Raw genomic sequence first — 17,962 nt, forward strand, 5'->3', positions numbered from 1 at the left:
GGCCGGGTGAGTTTGTTGTGAGGCTGCATGTTTTCTGTTTGCCCCTCCAGATCCGCTCTCCACCCTTCCCCACCCTCCCTGTGCTCTACAAGCTGACCAGTGGGGGCTACGTGAACGGGCTCCCTTCCATCCTGGCCTTCTCTTGTCGTCTTTGCGCAATAGGAGCACGTCGGGATTTGGGAGGGAAGGAGAGCAAAGCCCAAATACTGAGTCTCCGGGCTCCTCCCTGTGGCATCAGCGGGTCCGGGCTCCTGGCAGGCAGCCCTCTCCCCAGGGCAGTCTTCCTCGGGTTCCAGCAGCCTCTCTTCCTTCACCCCTTTGGTCCTAGGGGCGTAAACGTTACACTGCCACCGGCCCCAGAACACTGTGCCTTGCTTCCCCTACCGCCTCCCCGCCCCTCCGTAAATGGTCCCTTTATTAAACACTCCTCAAATCACCCAGTTTGAGAGTGCCATCTGTTTCTTGCCAGAACAGCGGATACAGTTTCTAACATCCTTTCCAGCTCCAAAAAAAAAGATGCCTGCAAGTAGGGGAAGAGCTCGTTTTTCAGGGCTCCCATTTTTCACGAGTGCCTCCATGCATGGTTCACCAGGATCATGGGAGGGAGGGAAGGAGGCAAGGAGGGAGGGACTGGGAGAAATATGATCTCTAGAGCAGAGTCACTAGGACAAGAATCACTGGTGTCTTGGTTGGCGTAGAATGTTCGAGCCCTGGTTTCTAAAGGGTACACAGGTGTGCCGTCTCACCGTGGTGCAGGGGAAGGAGCAAGGGATGACCCCACCGGCTGAGGCCGGACTGTTGTTCTCACCCCTTTCTGCCTCTCTGACTTGACGTTGAGTAAATCACTTCACCCTCCGAGCATTAACTTTTCCCCTCCTAACCCACAGCTGACTGCACCTACCCTGGCCCACACGTTCTTGTTATGAGGTACAAAGGAAGGAGTCTGTGTGAAGCCACATGGTTGAACATAAAGTGCAGGACTGAAGAGAGTTGCGGTCAGTAGACAGCTTTGACTGTGGTAGGGGTCACAGGCAGGGCACGCAGCCCAGTGGGGACGTTACTCCTGCCTCTGTCCCCACTAAAAACCTGCTTCCTTTGTCTCTCTCCTGCTGTGTGCACTTGCTGAGACATACATGGCTCCCAGAGCGTCAATTTCAGAATCAAAGCTTGACCTCAGAGATCCCAGATTACAGAATCGGGTCATCAAACAGCCATTGTAGCCTTCTAACATCTCTGGAATTCGAGTCCTAGCCTCGATGGTCTTAGGTGGTCACGTATGGCCCTTCTAAAAGCAGCCGCTTCAAAATAGGTCTAGGAGAGGATGAGGGAGTTAAGAGTATAATTGTTTTATTTCAACACTGTTGTATTAAAGTTATCACAGAGACTTCTTGGCATACAAGAAAAATGCGTTCTTGAAAGCTATGTTTCTCGAGTACAACTTTCTCTTTAAGAAAATAAAGGGACTTGGAGAACTTTAATCGTACTCACTGGACACTGTTGATGCTGTGCGTCCAGTCCACGTGCAGCACGTGTGCAGGACAAGTGAGCGAGTTGAGGAGAGAGAAAAGGGAGGGCCGGGGAGTGACAGGCGAGGAGCGTACAAGGCATTAAATGCCCTGGGGGACACATGCTTCATTGTATTTATCACAAGGCAGTGAAGAACTGTGCACATAGCAATGTGAGTGAATCTTAAGAATATAGTGCTTAGTGGGAAAGATGAGAATGAGATGCACAGACTAGTATTTCCAGAAGTTAAAAAACTCGGCGCCCAGGAAAAAACCCTTTGCGCATTTTGCGAGCACTCTTGCAAGCATAGATGCACCTCAAGCACATTAGAAAGTTTGCCTGTGGGGTGAGGGACATGGAAGCGGCCTAAAGGTATAAAAGGCAATGACAGCATGCAAACAAGGCTTTTGTCCAGACAGTGCGAACCACGCGCTGGGAACTGTTACACGTGGTAAATGCGACCCTGTGCTCCCGAGGTGCAAAACAAACGGAACAAAGTCCTCGGCTTTTCTTTTTCTTTTAGGTGTTTTAAAAGAAACCTAAAAGAGCTTTCACCTTAAGTTTCAGTGTCGCCCCTAAACCGCAAGTGGTTCATGAAACAAAAGTAACTTTCCTCGAGTAAGACCACAAACACAGCAGAAAACCACCCGAAAGAAGGGATGCGGCCAGCCGCCCGTGGTGGTGCCACCGAGTGAAGCCGTGGCCGTCACAGCAGGCAAGAGCATTCCAAAGGTGGCTCTCTTTCGTTAAAAAACAAACAAACAGAAAATGCCCAATGGAAGGTAGAAGAGATGGCAACTGCATGCGAACCTATCAGAAGAGCCTGCGTAAAATATTTTGAACAACAGACCCTCTTTTCTTTCTTTGGTGTGATTTCCTCTTAGTCTCTTGCAATGGGTAAATTTTTTTTGCGCAAGCGATGTCACAGGTTCACATAATCACATTTTGCATAAATCACATTGTCACAACCTTACTCCAGTCATTCTTTCCTTAATATTGCATTTAACAGTATTTTTTCCATCTTGGTACATAGACTGTCACAGTCAGTTTTAATGACTGAGTAATGCTTTGTTGACTAAATATACCAGTACTTATTAGAAATGACATTTAGGCTGCTTTCCACTCATCCCCCGCTTATAAGTCATGCAGAAGAGAAAGTATCCATGCTGCATATAACTTTTTCATATTTTAAATTAATCCCTTAGGATAGACTCAGGAAATGGAATTACTGGGTGAAGGAGTGTACAAAAGCTTCTATAACTCTTGGTACAAATTACTGAATTGCTTTCCAAAAGGATAGTAGCAATTTATACTTCCAGCAGTAGTATGTTCTTATACCAACCTTGTGTTCTATAAATTCTTAATTGCCAGTTTAATAGCTAACATACATTGTTTTTATTTGTGCATTTTTGGATTAATAGTGAGGTTGAAATTTTTTCTAAATATTTTAGAGATTAGTATTTCTGTTTATAGTACTAATCGAGGATGGTCTTGGGTTTTTCTTTTTAGTTCGTATACAGCCTTTACCCAATGTTGGTATTTAGTCTTTGTCATAATTCCGTAACTATTTTGTTTATTTTTTAAAGTTTTTCAAAATTTCGCATAAAATATTTTTCTTTAAAGAAACCAATACTGATTCATTGGTGGTTTTTGTTTTTGATTTTGATTTTCGGTCTAAAAAAAATCAAGATACCCTGTTGGTTAAATTTGAGAAAGAAATGTTAACAGCACAGCATGATGAACAGTGCATCGAATTGAGGGCTTCGAAGGTAGACAAAGCCGGGTTCCAACCCCTGCCCGGTCCGTCCTGTCCGAACAAATCAGTCAAGCCCTCTGAGCCTCACAGCCTTCATTTATGCCATGGAAATTATGACCCGCCTTCCAGGTATGGGACTGGGATTGTGAACAAACACTGGCAGGTGGTGCCCGTAAACATGGATCTTTTCCACCACCCCCCCCCCCCACACACACACACACACACTCTGTGTCCTGGGGCGGAGCGGGCTGCCCCGCGGCTGAGTGACCTGTTAGGAGGAGCAAGCCTCAGCGCTCACCCCGGGCTGCCTGTGGCACGCCCAGCACTCCCCTGGGGCCGGCTGCTTCCTTCCAGGCGGGAGGCCCAGGAACACGGCAGTGGCTGGCTGTGCTGCCTGCCAGTCGCTCCCAACAGTGGAGTTGTTGTTCTGCCGTATCTGGTGACCAGCTTCCTGTTTTTCCTGGTGTGGTGTCCTTCTTTTAGCAGCAGGAGGGAGAGAAATAGTCCTGGGTGGGTCACCTCAGTCGTCTTAACTCATCCTGCAGCAAGAAGGTCAGGCCCTTTCCACTAACGACTCTGAACGCGATGGTGACCACCGGGCTGTGTGACCTTGAGCCAGGGCCGTGACACCGAGTGGGGAGGGAATGAAGGTAGGGACCGCAAGTCGCCATTACTTAGAATTCAGGATTGTGGTGCCCTAGAGGTAATGCTAATGGATTTTAAACATATGCCGATTAAACATTAAACTTTGATTTCCCACAAAGTGAATGGATCACACATTGCCATTCTCTTCACATTCTGGGAAGAATGGTTAACTCAAGAGCAATGGAGCCAGACTGCCTGACGGCAGGCAGCTCTGCCACTTATTAGCTCTGTGACTTTGGGCAGGTAAAAACCTCTCTATGCTTCAGTTTCCTCATCCATAAAATGGGAGAATAATAGTAACTACCTGTTAGGGTTGTTGTGAGGTTTAAATGAGGTGATCTGAGTGAAGTATTAACAGAATTCTAGGCCGTACAGTAACCACACAATGTAGCATAAGTTCTGAAGATATTACTTTGTAAACTCTGTTTGTATCTACGATTCTCAGAGGCTGGGCTACATTTTCATCAGAGATCTGGAAATTCAATTTAAAGGTAATTTGGTGAAATAGCTCAGTTCATTACAAGTAGATAATATTTATGAAGACTATGTGTTGAGAGTATAGTACATATGTTCCTAAAAATTAGTTGTAAACTGTAATAAATGTTTTATTTTTATTGGCTTTGATTCTTAAAACTCATATTCTCATAAAGAAAGTTCACTTGATGCTGAAATAGATGTCCTTCATGCCAGAGAAAACCACAGAGGCCAAAATGCTCCATTCCACAGGGTGGGGGCCCGGGGCCAGTGTGAGAGGTGTGAGCTCATCACATGCGAATGTGGGCCCTGATGTCTGGGGGAGGTGAGCCTGTGGGTCACAGCGCTTCAAGGTCCAGTGGGTCCAAGGTCGAGGCTCCTGCCTGTGTGCAAATTCCCAACCTCTGCCCTGCTGTATGTACACAGGGCTTCGTTAGATGATGATGTTGTCCTGTATCTTTCAAGGATGCTCGGATAGATGCAGAGCTTACAGTGAGCATGTAGGCAGGTCATTTAAATCACTTAATGCCCGTGCTTCTTTCAAAAACAGTGTATCATAGAAGACTGACTCAGTTTATTGCTGGATTCAGGAAAGCAAAGCGATGGACGAGCCCTGGATGTGATTGTGGTGGCTGCCGGGGTCACTTTTCCTTAGCGTGCTTTACGAGGTGACTGATACTAAGGCAGAGTGTAGTACTCTTTGGGTTTTACCGATTGGGGGCGATCGCACACTTTTGGTGACAATTTGCTTTGCAAACCGTGGGATGACTTCCATGTTGTGACTCAGCGAGAACGGGGATCGAATTCAGGGAAGAGCCAACACGATCTGGGGCCTCAAGGGCGGTAGAGCTGTGTAGCTAGAACAGAGAAGGCTGAAGGTTGGAGGAACGGTGAAGTCGTCCTTGTCTGGGGTGCAGACCAACTATTTGACACTCTCCTTCCACCAAACATCCAACAAGGGGAACCTTTGGTAAATAACAGGAAGAAAATAATGTTGGAGGAAAATGTTTTCTTAAACGTTTTAATGGATTTCCAAGCAAGTTTCAGATTCTCATACTGGGAACGGCGAGAGGAGGAGGAGCCCCGAGAATCAGGAAGCTGTCCAAACACCCCGGTGGCAGGTGTCAATCTCCCTATAGGGAGAGGGAAGGACGGGATTCTGATGTGCTCACAAGTCAAAAACGGTCATTGGGAAAGCCACCTCCATTAATTACCACATTCATCTATTTAAAAGCACCTTGGTTTGTGGTATCTTAGGGATGGGAGGGGGACTTAACACACTCCCCTATGGTGGGGTAGCCAGGAGTCCTGTGACGTCCTAGCAGGGGAGGACAGAGTGTTGCAGCTCCCCCTGGAGGAGCCCGAGGCCACCTCTCCCTTCCAGACAGATGTTTCAGGCCTCAGGTGTAACTTCTGGAATAGGGCCTTGTAATACCCAGCCTCTGGGTTGGTGTTGAAATCGTTCCTTTATAGGCCATTTTGTATTAGGAGTTTCTTGGTGACGTAGACCTTCAGTAAATCAACTGGGTTTCGGCCGGGTTGCAGGATACCCAGGCACAAGTTGACCACACAAGGCAGAGGGGGCCCTGTATGTGTAGGATGGAAAGAAGAGAAAAGATGTGAGCTGAGGCCCAGTGTGCATGTGTGTGGGTGGCGGAGGGGGCGACAGGGGTGGTATTGGCGCCACGAGAGAGAGCCCAGCCTTCCGTAATATAATGGAAGGCAGCAACATATTAGGAATCCAGTTATTTCAAAACAAGTCTGACACTCTAAACAAGGATTTGTGAAAGCCTGGTAAATTAGTAACTTCCCCATTCCACAAATATTTATTAAACATTAACCACACACTGTGATAAACCCTCACAGGTCTGGTTTATTATTTCCGTTATTCTGTCTTCACCCATTACCGTAGCTTTCACTTTCTAAATGCTTACTGTGTGCTAGACCCTGTCCTAAGTGCTTTACAAGCATTATTCAGTTTAATCTTCACAAGAACTCCCCTTTCACAGATGAGGATAACTCAGGCTCAGAGAGCTGAAATATAGTTTGATTGGAAACTTGATAGACATGTAAATGACAAATAGTATTTTGAAACCAAGGTCTACCTGATTCATACGCTACCTTGTGGTGGATGCCTCCGAAATGAGAAACAGTGCAAAACTCAGCAGTCTGTACCCTTTATCCTCAGAGTGTCTGCCATATTTTATACTAAAATCTGTAGGTGGTAAGACACAGGGCATAAGTCCCTGCTTTGCCTTTTCCCCAGAAGGCAGAGGGGGAACGGCATCTTGGAAGATTATCTTGCTTTCAGGTGGAAGTGAGAACTGGGGAGACCCTGTAAACTGCAAAAGCTTATTATTCTGATTATTTTTATTTCAAATCAGAATCGTGTAACCTAGTCCATATTATAGATGTCGTTGATGAAGAAACCGAAGTCCAGATAGGGGAAGAGCCTTACTGAGGACTGGTCCAGAATTGGAAATCAGGAAATACAGAGCATAAGCCTGCTGCTCCAGAAATCTAACAACACTGGTCTCTCTGTGTATGAACATATGTTCGCCTGAGACTGTTTCCAGGCTATTTCATGACATTGGTTTATTTGTCTTTTTTTTTGTTTGTTTTCCCCAAAAGTTACACTCACTCTTGCTCTATAAGTTTCAGTATCCAGTGGAGCAAGTCTGTTATGGGCCCTTTGCATTTCCACGTGACACTTAAAATCAGCTTATCTGTTTCCAGTTTCCACAAAATGAGCAAACAAAAGCTCCTATGGTTTTCACTGAAATTGCATGGGCTTTCTGGACCTGTTTGGGGAGAACTGACATCTTCACAAAGTTGAATCTTCAAAACCATGAACATGGTATGTCCTTCCATTTTTTATGGACTTGGAAATTTTCTCCAAATAATAGGTTGGAATTTTCTGCATTCAGGTGTTGCATATCTTTCTATTTATTCCCAGATAATTCACATTTGGATATCAGTGTAAATCGTAACAATTTTTTTTTTCCATTTCGAAGTGTTTATTCTTAGTGTCTAGAAATACAAGAGGTTTTTCCAGACTCACCTTGTATTTCCCAACTAATTAGCTATTCTAGAAATTTGTACAAAGATTCTTTTGGATTTTCTGTGCACAAAATCGAAATATCTGTAAGTGAGTTCCCCCCCGGCCCATGCCTCTTTTTTCCACTACGATGTTTAACGGAGGTGGTGATTCAGGCCTCCGTGTTTTGTCCTTGATATCAGCAGGAAGCTATCAGCATTTCATCATTAGGTATAATGAGTGCTATAGATATTTATAAATACCCTTTATCAAATACAGGAAGTCCCTATCTAGTCCTAGTTTGCAAGGAGTTTTTATCATAAATGGAGATTGAATTTCATCAAATTATTTTTCTGAATCCCTTGATATGATGTTCCCCTTTATTTTGATACTATGTTGAGTTGCATTCCTGCATTAAACCCACTTGCTTGCGATGTATTATATTATCGCTTTTATATATTGCTGGATTCATTCTCCTCATAGTTTGTCCAGGATTTTTACATCCGTGCTCATGACAAGGAGTACCTATAATTTTACTCCTTGTGATGTCTTCGACATGGCTCACTCAGTCTCACAAAATGAATTGGGAGGTACCATTGCTTTTGTTCTCCGGAAGGAGTTATGTAAGATGGGTGTTCATTCATGTTTTTTGTTTTTTAAACATTCGGCTATTTTCTTTCAGTACTTTGACAATATCCCAGCATATTTCGGCTTCCAGTATTTTCATTAAGAAATTATCTGTCAATTCTATTGTTACTCTTTTTTTTTTTTTTTTTTATAATAGTCTGTCTTTTTTTCCCCCTCTGGCTGCTCGTAAGATTTCCACTTATCTTTGGTGCACGGCAGTTTACTGTGATGGGTCTAGGTATAGTTTTCTTTGTATTTATCCTGTGTGGGGTTCACCCATTTAGAATTTTGGATCTGTGTTTGCTGTCTTTCTTCAGCTTTGAAAAATTCTTGGCCGTTACTTCTTCCGCTCAATTCTCAGCCTCTTCTCATGTGACTATAATCGCCTATTAGTCCTTTCTGTTGCATTCCGTGTACCTCTTTCCCTCTTATTTTTATTCTTCTCTTTTTTTAAGTTTACTTTCTTCTGTTAATTACCAGTATTACTTGTTTTATAAAACCTAGGCAAAAGAAGTGGTGTGCTTGCTTGCTTGTTTGTAAATTAAAATGCCAATGGAGAGGGACAGAATTAAGTTGCGACAAACACAGTATTGTCACAAGCTAGCCTTGGCTAGAGGGCGTGGTAGAATTTTAGCTGAGATGAGAAGGAGGTTTGAGAAGATACAGAGAAATTCCCTCATCTTTATTTTCTACCTTTTAGTCTCTCTGAGTTTCCAAATAGGTATTTTCTTTGGACCCATTATTTAGTTCACTGATTTTCTCTTCAAACCGCATTTAAGCTGTTGTTAAACCCGCCCATCGAATTCTTAATTTCAGCTATTTTATTTTCGTTTCAGGATTTCTGTGTGTTCTTTTGGTTTTGTTTTGTTTCTAGTATTCTGATAAACTTTCCAGTTTTATCTTTTAACTCTTGAACATAGTTTTGTTTTGTTTTTAATTCTGTATCTGATAACACCTTTATTTTTAGCCTTCGTGAGTCTGTTTCTATTGCCCTTTGTTTTACTTGAATTCCATTCATATCGTGTTATATCTTCACATACTCATTTCCCTTTGATTGAGTGTAAGACATCATAGGTGAAAACTTAACTTGAGGCCTTGGGTGATTTTATCTTCCTTCAGGGAGAATTTATATTTGGTCCTGGCAGGGTCTGGAGTGCCAGCAATCTGTTATCACTGTCACCCAGTTCCGGGGCTTGGAGGGCTTCTGTACCTGTGAGAACCAGTCGCTTGAGCTTCACCTTGACACTTAGGGTATAGCACTTGTGAAATGGGGCTCCAGCTTTGGTTTCCCCTGTCCAAAGGGCAGCTCAACCTTTTAGCCTCTTAGCCAGCTCTTCCACAAGTGGCAGGCATCTTCAGAGGAAGAGTGTCCCCAAATGCCAGGCTTGCCTCTCTGGATTCCTCTCTTCTCCTGAATCTTGGCTCTGTTATTCTTCATTGCCTGCTAATACTCCGTAACTTCAAGCAGAATTTTTAAAATATTTTTCCAGCTTTTCTCATTGTTCTCAGTAGAAGGGATACTCTGAATTACCTAGCCTGTCTTTATTTCGCTGGTTTTTAAATGTGGTGCTTTTATTCACATGGTGCTTGCTGTGGATTAAATTGTGTCCTACAAATAGACACGTTGAAGTCCTAACCTCCAGTACCTCAGAATAGGACTTTATTTGGAAATAGGGCCATTACCGTTGTAATTACTTAAGATAAGATCATAGTGGAGAAGAGTGGTCCTTTAACCCATCGTGACTCCTGTCCTCATAAGAAGAGGGGAAGAGACACAGAGACAGAGTCACACAGAGAGAAGATGGCCATGTGATGATGGAGGCAGACATTGGAGTGTTGCATGTACAAGCCAAGGAGAGCCGAGGACTGTCAGCAAACTCCAGAAGCTAAAGAGGCAAAGGATTCTCTCTACAAGTTTCAGAGGATGCCTGGCCCTGCCAATACCTCGGTTTCAGACTTCTAGCCTTTAGAACTGTGAGACAATAAATTTCAGTTATTTTAAGCCAGCCAACTCGTAGTACTTTGATATGGCAGCCCTAGGAAACTAAGACAGTGCTTAATAGTACACAGAGCACTTTCCCATAAACCACCTCATTGGCTCTACATAACTATCCTACAGGAATGCCAGAACAGGCGGTGCTAGATGAGATCAGAGTCAGAGAAACTGAGGCCCAGAGAGGAGGCATCAACATTTTGGGTGCCACAAGTCACAGGCAAAGTTCGGGTGTACCTAAGTATCCTGCTCCTTTCTACCCCACTGACACGCCGTAACTCTTGACATGCCAACTTCATCGCATCTCTCGAGTTCCCTAGGCAACATAGGTTCCCAGTGCCCCTGTACTGATGATGCCCATTGCTTTGTAAGGGAAAAGGACGGAACGGTTACTTGACTGGGCAATGCATACATTCCTTCGTTCAGCAGACACTTACTGAGCACCAAGGTCCTGTGCCTGGGTGAAGAGGGCAGGGGCACAGCAAAGGGAAGGACAAAGGCCCGAGGGATAGACCAGGGACTCAGTCCCTTTCCTCGGGAGCTCATAGTCCAACGGCGGAGAAGATACATGTTCATAGTTAACCTCCCATAGCTTACAAGGTAGAGCTTAGAACAGTATGAATAACAGTACTCGTTCAACGTGAATTTTCCACTCTGGTTTATATGCAAAGGAAATGTAAGAAAGCATTCGTATACGTTTATATTTATGGCACATCTCGTACTCTAAAGCGTTAGACACTTTCATTGTAATTACTTAGAAAATTGCTGATAAATTGTCCTAAATTATGTCCCAATATAGATGAATAAACTTAGACTTTATTAGGTTGATGTCATCGAGTTAGATATGTAGCCTTAACAGCAAATGCCAGACCACAGTGTACCTGATATAGTTTTATTAGTAAATGTTTCTATTTAGTACACAGTGTTACTCAGTCATCAAATTTTTACTTAGAACTTTCAAAGGAGTATAAAGAAAGTGTCTTGCGCTAAAAGGCAGCTCTTGTACTCAGCCCGAGACAAACTGTAAGGGATGACACCTTCATTTTTTCGTTTGTTCAACCTTCATTTGAGTGTCCACGCAGTGGGCGTGTAGCGTTGAATAAGACACGAGTGAGCACAGTATAAAATTCAGTGCTATTGTGTTTAACAGCAGACATTCGAGAAAAGAGCTAGATGAGCCAAGCGCCCAGAGGCAGAGTAGGAATTAGGAAAGAGACATGTGGGTTGGAGTCTTTAGGAAAGAATTTCAGAAAGTTTCATGGACCAGGGCCTTAAAAGGTAAGAAAAGGGTTAGAAGAAGGCCTTGGGGAAAGTACTAAGTGAACAGAGATAGGGAGCAGAAACAGAGGCAGGGGGAGGGAGGAAACGAAGCATGCGGGAGGATGCTCCTGAAGGGACCTATGCCGGATGTACTCAGTTGCATGCATACTTGTCGCATTGAATAGGAGAACAGACCTCAGGGCCTAGAGATCTAAGTTAGTCACTATCTCCCTCTAACCACCCCTCACGTTAGGCAGGACACTTCATTTCTCTGCGCCTTTATTAAGGAACTCAAAAATCCGCCTGGTTATTAGGGCATTGCTCGAAGTCTAATTTTTTAGAACCCCTTCCACCCTGCCCACCCTGCCCCCATTGCTTGCCTCATCAAGCCAAGGCCATTGCCAGCTTTGGAAGTCCCTGCGCCTGCTCAGCCTAGCTGGGGGTCCTTGAGGCCCCTTGTGCCATGCTTGGTCTTTTCTTCACTCCATGTACCTGCTCCCAGATTGGCTCACTGCCTTCAGGGACAGATGTGGACGATTTCCCAAGCCTTCTTGCATCTAATGCATTTCTTGGAGCCCTCTAACCAATAAACGTGGCCTCCCTCTCCCTACGAATGTCGTCTGGTTCTTGCATTGCTAGCGAACTATAATTTCAGTCTGTCCTTCTAATCAATCATGTTGTTTTCTTGTCACTCAGTTCTCTTAATAGTTCTCCGATCACATGTTTGCTTGATCTAATGTGATCACAAACTGGATGGACCAAAACTTACAGTGCTTTATGGTGACGCTAAGAAATTGCATTCTTTCATTGTGGTAGAGTTGTTTTTGTTTGTCTTTTGGCATTGGATACATAGGGTCTTAAATAAAAGACAGTGCCTGGAATGTGAAAACAATTTGAGTCATTCACTCAGCAGACATTAAGAATTATATGTGATCTGGGCCCTCTGCTATTAGCTTGGTCAGAATCTTGAAGAAAACACTATTCCTTGCCCTCAAGGACCTTCCATTCCAGAAGGAGAAATAGGCCCCCCTATAACATGATAAGAGTAGAACACTAAGGGACATTGTGAGAGTAGCAAGAATATTTTTTATTGTAATAGGTGTGGATGAAAATGGGGCCACATCCTAAACCTGACCAGCTCAGAGGAGGCCTGCATGGTGGGCCTTACAAACCCAGAGACCAAAATTAACCACATAAGATGGCCTACACATAAAAGTTCCTAGCTCAAAGAGGGTCATGGTGGGTTCACACCTTGGGCCTGCAACTTTCTTGACAAAGGTCAGTCTTTACCTTACATGAGCCTGTCTGTTGTCTTTGTGCTTCTAAGATAACATGCCCTTGGAATGTGGGAATAATCTCTTTTCCCCAGACCCCTTTAGGGCACAGCCCACTGCACCGAAGCACAGACCACAGAACCCCTCGTGGTCACCTGGTTCCCCACGTGCCATCCCTGTGCCGTGTTCATTATTAACCCTCCTGGGCTCACCCGTGTAAAAGAAGCACGTCGCCTGCTTTGCCTTCTCCCACCCCCTTACTCTGTCGCCAGAGGATTTCATGCGGCCCTCCTTCGGTCTCCTCCTTTGATTCTCATGTACGAAATAAGCTACAAAACTGCCATTCTCTGGGGCATTTTCTTAATTCACTGAGATTTTGCTTCCCGGCAGCTGTCGTCAGTTGGGCTCACGTAAACCCCTTAAAAATTCTCTACAGGTTTGGACATTTCTTACGTCGACATAGGATTTTTGTGTCCATAAGAATATTTATTATTTAAAAGATTATACAAAATGTAAAGAATAGGTCATGTGTGATATCAGTGGTTCTAAAATCCCTCTTTGGCTGATTGGATCAGATACATCCCTATAACCTCAAACGTGCACATGCGTGCACACACACACACACACACACAGCAATTCCTCTCAGCTTTTAGTGTTTTATATTAGGTGTCCTTGTACGCATTAATTTTTTAAGAATGGATACCCATTCTATTTTAAAGTTTGAAAACAGGACTTTTCTAGAGGAGGCACTTCACTCTGGCCTCCGTGACTCGAGAAGGCACACTTAGGGGTCTCACCAGCAGAGGACCCTTGTCGTTTTCAGGGGGGCTGCTCCAAGACAGGACCCCTCAACTTCGAACATTCGGAACAGTTTCCTCCACACGGAATGTAGAGCTTCTTCAGGCTCTGGGAAACCTCTGGGAAACGGGATTGGAATTTTGCCTCAAGTCGGTAATTAACATGACAAGAAAGATTCTCTGAATATATTTTCACCTCCATCTTTATTTTAAAAGTGAAGCCATGATGTGAAAAGCAGGATAGGAAATAGTTGGGGCAGGTATTGAGGGCAGGTTCCAGGAGGGGTTGTTGAATGGCAGTAGGTATTTTCTGATTCAAAACCAGGCCCTGGAGAGGTTGAGGAGTTGGTGGGAGGCTGCACTTTCGAGAGCTGGAGAGTCAATTAGCAGACAAGAGCCTGTAGATGAGGAAGGGTGAACAGGGACCGCTTGGAAGAGGGGCGACGGCTCCCCTTCCTCAGGATAATGGGTTCTCCATCCACATCTGTCGCCTGCATCCTTCCTGGGTGCCAGGAGCTAGCTGTTCTTGGCTGGGCCCTGGGGGATACAGGAGGAATTTGGGGTTACAGCGCCTTCATCTCAGTGGTGAGCCAAGTGGAGACACCCACAGGACAGTTGCAGAGGGGAGCTGGCAGACGCAGTCGGGGGTGGGGGGGGTGCAGAGGATAGGGAGTTCTGGAAGCCGTGAGGGTGATTCCTCCTCGCGGTCTCTGCTTGGAGCTAAAAGACACTCATTTAGTCTCCCACGGTTCTAGAAGTTAGAAGTCAATTCCCGCTCACTGCGTTAGAGTCAAGGTGATGCCCGGGCCGGTTCCTTCTGGGGGCTCTAGGGGAGGATCTGTTGCCTTACGTTGTCTGGCTTCCGGAGGCCCCTGCATTCTTTAGCTGGTGGCCTCTTCCTCTCATCGCTCCAAATTCTAGTTCCATCTCCTGCTTCCTACTTCTGCACCCTTTTATAAGAACCCTCGCGATCACATGTAGGGCCTGCCTGGGTAATCCAGGATAATCTCCCCATCTCTGGATCCCTCGTTTTAATTAAATCAGCAAGTTCCCTTTGCTGTAGCGGTAACAGTCACGGGTTCCAGGGATCAACATGTGGCTGTCCTTGGGCTGCGGTTGGGGGGTGGCGGGGGGGGGGGGGGCATTATTCAACCTTTTTGTAGGACAGCAGGTGTTTAGCTCAGTAGTGAGGACCAGTTTCTGAATGAAAGATGTAAATTCATGATCTTTCACTCAGATGTGCCACAGCACCCTGTCATGGGGCCTGCACTGGTCTGGCTGCCAGAAGGGAGATGCTCAGACCTTCCTCCCAGCAGATGGGCCGTTCCTGGGCATGCACCAGCTTCTGCTGAGGCTGAGCACGGTGGGGGCGGGGCCGCTCTCTCCAGAGCCGTCATGTCTGGTGCTGGAGGCCGGGCCGGGAGCTGGCGGAACTGCTTCGGAAGGAAGCAAGCGGCCTTCGCCTCCTCTGCGTTGGCCCCGCTGGTGGTTCTGGAGCTTGGCTCCCCCTCAGATCGGCTGTGTTTCCCCAGGCTGTGGAACATCTGCCCTGGCGGGGGGCCTGGCAGGAGGTGCGTGGGAGTCCCCAGCTCTTCCCCAGTCGGGTCTGCGGATGGCGAAGGGCCAGGCACTGATGGCATTTCCAACCGGGAAGTGTCCTCCTACAGAGTGGTATTTTCCCAGAGCGACCTTCCGTGAGGGGAGGGTCGCGTCTGGTTCGGAGAGCCCGTCGCTTCGCCCGCGCCCTGCAGCGCTTTCGGTGACCAGGCGGTTTAACGCGGCACCTCGCTCTTGCTGCGTGCAATGGGGCAAACGCTTTGGTCTGATGAGCTCGCTTAGGTTTAAGGGACCTAATAGTGCAGCCCAGTTCTGATCTCTTCCATGCCACCACCCGCCATGGGCCCAGCTGCCCTCAGCCCTGCGGGCCCGGCCGCAGCTCCCCTCCACCACCAGGGCTTTGAGTCTGAGCCAGAGCTCTCTGATGTGACCTGCCGGGAGGGACAGAGGGACAGCCCCCCTCGGCCTGAGCCCTGGACAGCTGTCCTAGCGCTTTCCTATTTTTCCTCTTTCTCACAACAGCTTCTGGAGGTGGCCAGCACAGGCCTGTTTTTTTCCCCGAAAAAATAATAATTGGCTAAACACCGTGCTTGAGGGAGATGTCGGGGCCTGGATGCCGTCTGGAATTCCTTCCGCCGCTCCCATGTGAGGCGGGGCGCCTCCGGCTGCGCTCGGCTGACCCGCACGTCAGTGGGCCCCTTGGTGCTGTCCCTCCCACAGTCAGGACAGAGAACCCCAGAGGCCATCGGGGTCCAGGGCCTGCTCTGCCGGGAATGTGTGACGCGCGTCATAGTCAGTGCCCCCAAGTTTGGAGACCGCGTCATAGGTAGTCGGGTGTGTATCTGTCCCCCCAACAGTTTGGGGTGTTTCCCAAGGACAGAAACATTTCTTTATTTAACTCTTTTTAATCTCTCAGTGCCTAGTCAGTGCCTGGCACATAGTTGGTGTGATAAAACAGTTCTAATCTCTGTCACCCCCAGTTCCCTCCCCCCCCCACACACACACATACACACAATGTATACAACAGTGCTGATAAAGAACTGTTTTGATTTCTGGGGGTCCGTGAGGCCTCACCTCTGTGCTAGGAGCCACACTTTCTGTAAGAAAATTGTCATTGCAACTCCTGGTCATGCAGAGACGTCCTGTTTCTTCTCTTTGTGTTCTGTTATCATAGGCCTTGTCTCTGCCAAATTCACGTGTGCTCAAGGACCTTCCCCCAGGTCTTGGGGAGTGCAGACCTCTGCTTGGGGGAGGAGAGGTAGCCAGGCACAGCCTATGGTCTACCTGTGGCAAGGAGCCTGCGGGCAGTCACATCTAGTCGCCCTTGTAAGTTACTTTCCTGAGTTTGATTCTTGAATGCTGTCCTCAGACCAGAGGCTTGCAGTGGCCAGAGACTGTCCCCAGACTGAGCCCGAGTGCTCTGAAGCCAGGGCGGCACTGACCAGTTGGAGTCCCAAAGTGAAAGTGGGTCTTAGGACAGGCATTGGGCCAGGAACTTCAGCTGCTGCACCCCACAGGGAGGTTCTCCTTCCTCTGCTCAGGGCAGAGGATCAGGGTGTTGTTTTATTAAAGAAACTAGCAAACTTCCTTACATTTGGTGCCAGAAAAATCCTAAATAGATTGCTACTCTTTTCATTTTTTCTTGCGAATATGGCTCTTTTGAGTTAACGGGTTAAATAAATCAGCCCTTATGAGCTAGCATGGGCACCTTATCACTCTTTATCACATGATATTTATGGGAAATAGTATCCTAGATGCCAAACAAGTGATTGGCAAGTGAGGCTTGTGAACACAGCTTGCTCACCAGCTGGTCGGGGTCTTGCACCTCCTGGCCTGAAGCACTGAAGTGTGTGTTTGTGTGTAAGGAGTATCTCCAAGGCTGCCCCCCCAGCTCAATGCTGGTTCAGAGCCCTTGGGCCTGGCAGACCTATGCCAGCTTGTGGGTATTTGACAAGCCAGGGCGGTGTTTCCATCGTGGACAGTCAGGGGTGAGTTCACAAAGCATCCTTGGCTTCCCCAGGCTACCTTATGTCATGTAACATTACAACAATCCCATCCAAGCAGGAAGGGCTTCCAAGGGGCTGTAAGCCGGCAAGGGGCCTAACCACACCTGCATCTGAGAAGAGATCACTCTGAAAGAGTGGGTGAGGAGAGACCTATCATCAGTCAGACTGTTGCAAAGGTCTCCGGAAGAGAGGGGTGGTGGCGTGGGCCAGGATGATGGCTGAGCAGATGGAGGGAAGAGCCTGGGCCTGGTAGCTAAACGACTGTGGGGGATACAGGAAGAAAAGCTGAAGTCGGTGTGCGCATTTCTGGTGTTCTCGAAGCAACATGGAAATAGTCAAATGGAAGAAGGATTCTGGAGGTCTGCTTTTGGGAAACCCTGCAAATGCTGCGAAGACTTCTGGAGGACTGGCACCCAACTGGTAGTTCAAGAGTGTTCTTAAAATATCGGAGCTTGGCAGAGTGGAACTCTGTGTAGGAAGAATCACACAGTACTTTTTATTTCATGTTAAGTCCCCAAAGTGCGGTATTTATTTTGAAATATGTGGTGTATGCATTTTTATCTAGAGAGGTTTCTTTGTTAATATTTTTCCAATTATAAAGGTATTTTACCCCCTAGAAAATTCCTGGTTAAGGAACAAATAACCAAAAACATTTTTTTTATATAAAGTCATGCTCTTATGGGAATTCTAATTGTACAGCTAAATATGACAGGCTGTCGACAGTGACATTTTAATGTGCATGTATCCATCTGAATTATTAAACTGTTTGCCAGTTGACACAAATAAGTTTGTCTTGCTTCCCTCTTTTATTTTAATGAAGCAACACCCTTACAAACCAATATAAAATCCAAAAAGTGTTCAATCACTCATTTAGGCTCTCGGAAAACTATGGTCGTGTGAAGGAAGCAACACAAACGTGATGTAATAAAATTTTCAAAATTAATCTGAAAACAGCCATCCACATGAATGAGAGCCGACGCCTGTTTCACTTAGAATGAGGTAAGCATTAACTTGTAGTTCACCCTTCTTG

The 17,962-nt window shown here is 46.2% G+C and overlaps 1 protein-coding gene across 5 annotated transcripts in view; it reads left to right on the forward strand.

Annotated features, from left to right (window-relative positions):
• CTDSPL (CTD small phosphatase like) overlaps positions 1-17,962 on the forward strand; it is a 108,671-nt gene that overhangs the window by 40,001 nt on the left and 50,708 nt on the right. The window contains exon 1 of one of the 5 annotated variants that reach the window (XM_036219886.1): positions 40-7,238. The exons of the other annotated variants lie outside the window; for them this stretch is intronic. Within the exon in view, the coding sequence (XP_036075779.1) occupies positions 7,148-7,238 (91 nt within the window). The 5' untranslated portion in view covers positions 40-7,147. Of the gene's footprint in view, positions 1-39; positions 7,239-17,962 lie in introns of those variants that run through there. 5 annotated transcript variants of the gene reach the window in all.

This window comes from Rousettus aegyptiacus, unplaced genomic scaffold, assembly GCF_014176215.1.
Source record: "Rousettus aegyptiacus isolate mRouAeg1 unplaced genomic scaffold, mRouAeg1.p scaffold_m13_p_4, whole genome shotgun sequence".
Classification (NCBI taxonomy): domain Eukaryota; kingdom Metazoa; phylum Chordata; class Mammalia; order Chiroptera; family Pteropodidae; genus Rousettus; species Rousettus aegyptiacus.